This window comes from Tenrec ecaudatus, chromosome 4, assembly GCF_050624435.1.
Source record: "Tenrec ecaudatus isolate mTenEca1 chromosome 4, mTenEca1.hap1, whole genome shotgun sequence".
Taxonomy (NCBI): Eukaryota; Metazoa; Chordata; class Mammalia; order Afrosoricida; family Tenrecidae; genus Tenrec; species Tenrec ecaudatus.
Genome location: NC_134533.1, coordinates 124,106,166 through 124,108,984, shown reverse-complemented (window position 1 = coordinate 124,108,984; position 2,819 = coordinate 124,106,166). Strand labels below are relative to the sequence as shown.

General features: G+C 38.5%; 1 protein-coding gene across 1 annotated transcript; it reads left to right on the top strand.

Moving 5' to 3' along the window:
* The first annotated feature begins 1,569 nt into the window (after positions 1 to 1,569).
* On the top strand, positions 1,570 to 2,517 carry OR6M1 (olfactory receptor family 6 subfamily M member 1). The gene has a single exon (XM_075548806.1). It carries the CDS (start codon positions 1,570 to 1,572, stop codon positions 2,515 to 2,517), a length of 948 nt encoding a protein of 315 aa, XP_075404921.1.
* Positions 2,518 to 2,819: the final 302 nt, after the last annotated feature.

Genomic DNA, 2,819 nt, shown 5'->3' with positions numbered 1-2,819 from the left:
GGACACCACAACTGCTTCTGAAATTCTCAAAGGAGCACATTGTCCTAAAGTATAAAAGATGAAACCTCCCCATGGCATGTCCCTGATTATATAACCTGCATGATTTGCCACTGTTTGTTTTCCGACCACATGGTTTTTGCAATCATATTTGTTGTTTAAAAATGGAATATAATATCCCAAGTTTTCTACATTTGACAATATCAGAAGAGAATCAAGATTCTGTAAGGGCCTTAAAAGACTATTTAGGCAAGAAGAAAAATGGAGGCCAATCAGGAGACTGTAATGGGACAAATGGATGGAATGGGACAATGGGCAGATGAGAGGCAATAGCAGAGGAATCCCACTCTTCTGGCTTAAGTTAGTTATCAGCCCCCGGTGATATCAAAGATGAAGGGAGATAGGAAAGTTAAAAGGAATGTTGAAGTGTTTCTATTTACCCAGTAGCACAGTCTATTGTTATACTGCCTGAATGGTAGATGTCTGTATTTGATATATGAAAAGGCAAGCTATAGAGTTTGCCCTTGGCTAATCTTGGAGTTTCTGCAAACATGCTTAAAGGAGAAAGTCTCTAAATTCTAACCCATTTGCCTATTAGATGTATGCTGAGATAAACAGATAAGGTGGTTTTCCTAATGGTAAACCAAAACAAAAATATTTAAAATGGAAAGAAACATGGACAGGATCAATACCCATCTATTACAGATGTAGAAATAAAGCACCTAGGATTAAAAGTAAATGAAAATAACTCACTGAGAGAACTTGAAAAAATCAGTTGGGTTATGTACCTCCTGGTGTTGTCATAGACATAACATTTCTGAGGAACAAAGACGAAATACACTGACCATTTTTCTAAAAGACACTTTTTTTCACAAATATATAAAACCAGTTATTGATGTGCTGTTCTATAACAGTGTAGACATAAAAAAGTTCATATCATTATGGAAAATTAAAACTATGTGACATAATGAAAAAAATCCATTATTGGTATATTAAAAGTCCTTACCCAACTAGATTTCACACTGCTCCTCAGCACTGAGTTTTAATCAAAAAAGCAGAGAAAGACAAAAGTGTCCTGGCTGATATGCATACAGTCTGTGCTTTGATTTGGAAGTGACCCTAAGCCTAAAAGCTAAATTAACACTCAAAGAAATAACTGAACTCTTCTTCCTGTTCTCTTTCTCTGTTTTCCAGATGCAAACACCGGATTATCAGTTACCTAAGCCTTTCTTCTTAAACAAAGCATTTAGCTGATAAAATGGCAGAGCAAGTCAGGAACGTTGTGTAAAAAAGAATAAAACCATTTTAAAAATTGATTGGCACCATTGAGATAAGTTCATTCAAGCAAAAATTTAAATATGAGGATACTGAGATTTGAAGAAATTATATAACATCTCATATTTATTATGGTTAGAGATAGAACTAGAATGAATTATTCTTGACTCCTATGCAGAGTTTTTCCTACTTTACCTTTATCATAAGTACTGACAATTAAAAACTTAAGCTAATTTTCATCTCTCTCTATTTTACAGTTCTTTTCAGATGCATGCTGCCCATTAATCAATACATGCAATGGACTTTCAAAATCAGACCACGGTCACTGAATTTGTCCTGACCGCCTTCCCTGTTCTCCAGAAGCTTCAAAGTTTCCTATTTGTGGTTCTGTTGTTTACTTACATGCTCACTCTGTCAGGAAATACTGTGATCGTTTCCCTCATATGGACTCATCGTCATTTCCAAACCCCAATGTACTTCTTCCTCAGTAATCTGGCAGTTTTGGACATTTTATATACGACTTCAGTGACTCCAAAGCTGTTAGCCTGTCTCCTAGAAGAGAGGAAGACCATATCCTTAGCTGGCTGCATCACCCAAACCTACTTCTTTTTCTTCCTGGGAACAGTGGAGTTCATCCTCTTGGCTGTCATGTCCTTCGACCGCTATGTGGCCATCTGTAACCCCCTGCGCTACAGCACCATCATGAACAATAGAGTCTGCCTCCGGCTGGTCCTGGGCTGCTGGGTGGGTGCCTTCCTGTCAGTGCTGTGCCCGACTATTGTGGTGTCCAGATTACCTTTCTGCCACAAAGAAATTAGTCACTTCTTTTGTGACATCGCTCCTCTGCTGCAGGTGGCCTGTATTGATACTCATTTCCTTGAGATGATAAACTTCCTTTTATCTTCCCTCATCCTCCTGACCTCTCTGGTGTTCACGATTGTGTCTTACACCTACATTGTCTCGACCATATTGCGCATCCCCTCAGCCCAAGGACGTCAAAAGGCTTTTTCGACCTGTGCTTCGCACATCACTGTGGTCTCCATTTCCTATGGAAGCAATATCTTCATGTATGTGAGGCCCACCCAGAGCCATTCGCTAAACTTTGACAAGGTAGCTGCTGTCCTTACCACAATGGTGACCCCTCTTCTGAATCCTTTCATTTATAGCTTGAGGAATGAAAAGGTAAAAGAAGCATTGAGAGAAGCCATGAGTAGACTTACGACCTTATTGCCTAAGAGAACTTGAAACTTTAATGACGTTGTTTAGGATTCTTTTCAACTCATTGACTCAGTATGAAGAGTAATGTTTGAAGTCATGTTTGAAACCTGGAATATTAAGCTGTGTAGGAAAGTATATAGTCATGATCCAAAGAGGACTATATAGTCATAAAGAAAACAATGTATTCTGAACTCTACTTCTCCTTACTTCACACATTGAATGCCGTGGCTTAAATCAGAGAACCTGAATCTTAAGCCTGGTCCCAATACTTTTTTAACATCGGGTGACACTCAGCTTATCTGGATATTAGTTTTCTCATCTGTAAAATG

What these genes read in the sequence shown, in the direction of transcription:
- OR6M1 (XM_075548806.1), top strand. Translation starts at nt 1,570, where the DNA reads ATGGACTTTCAAAATCAGACCACGGTCACTGAATTTGTCCTGACCGCC.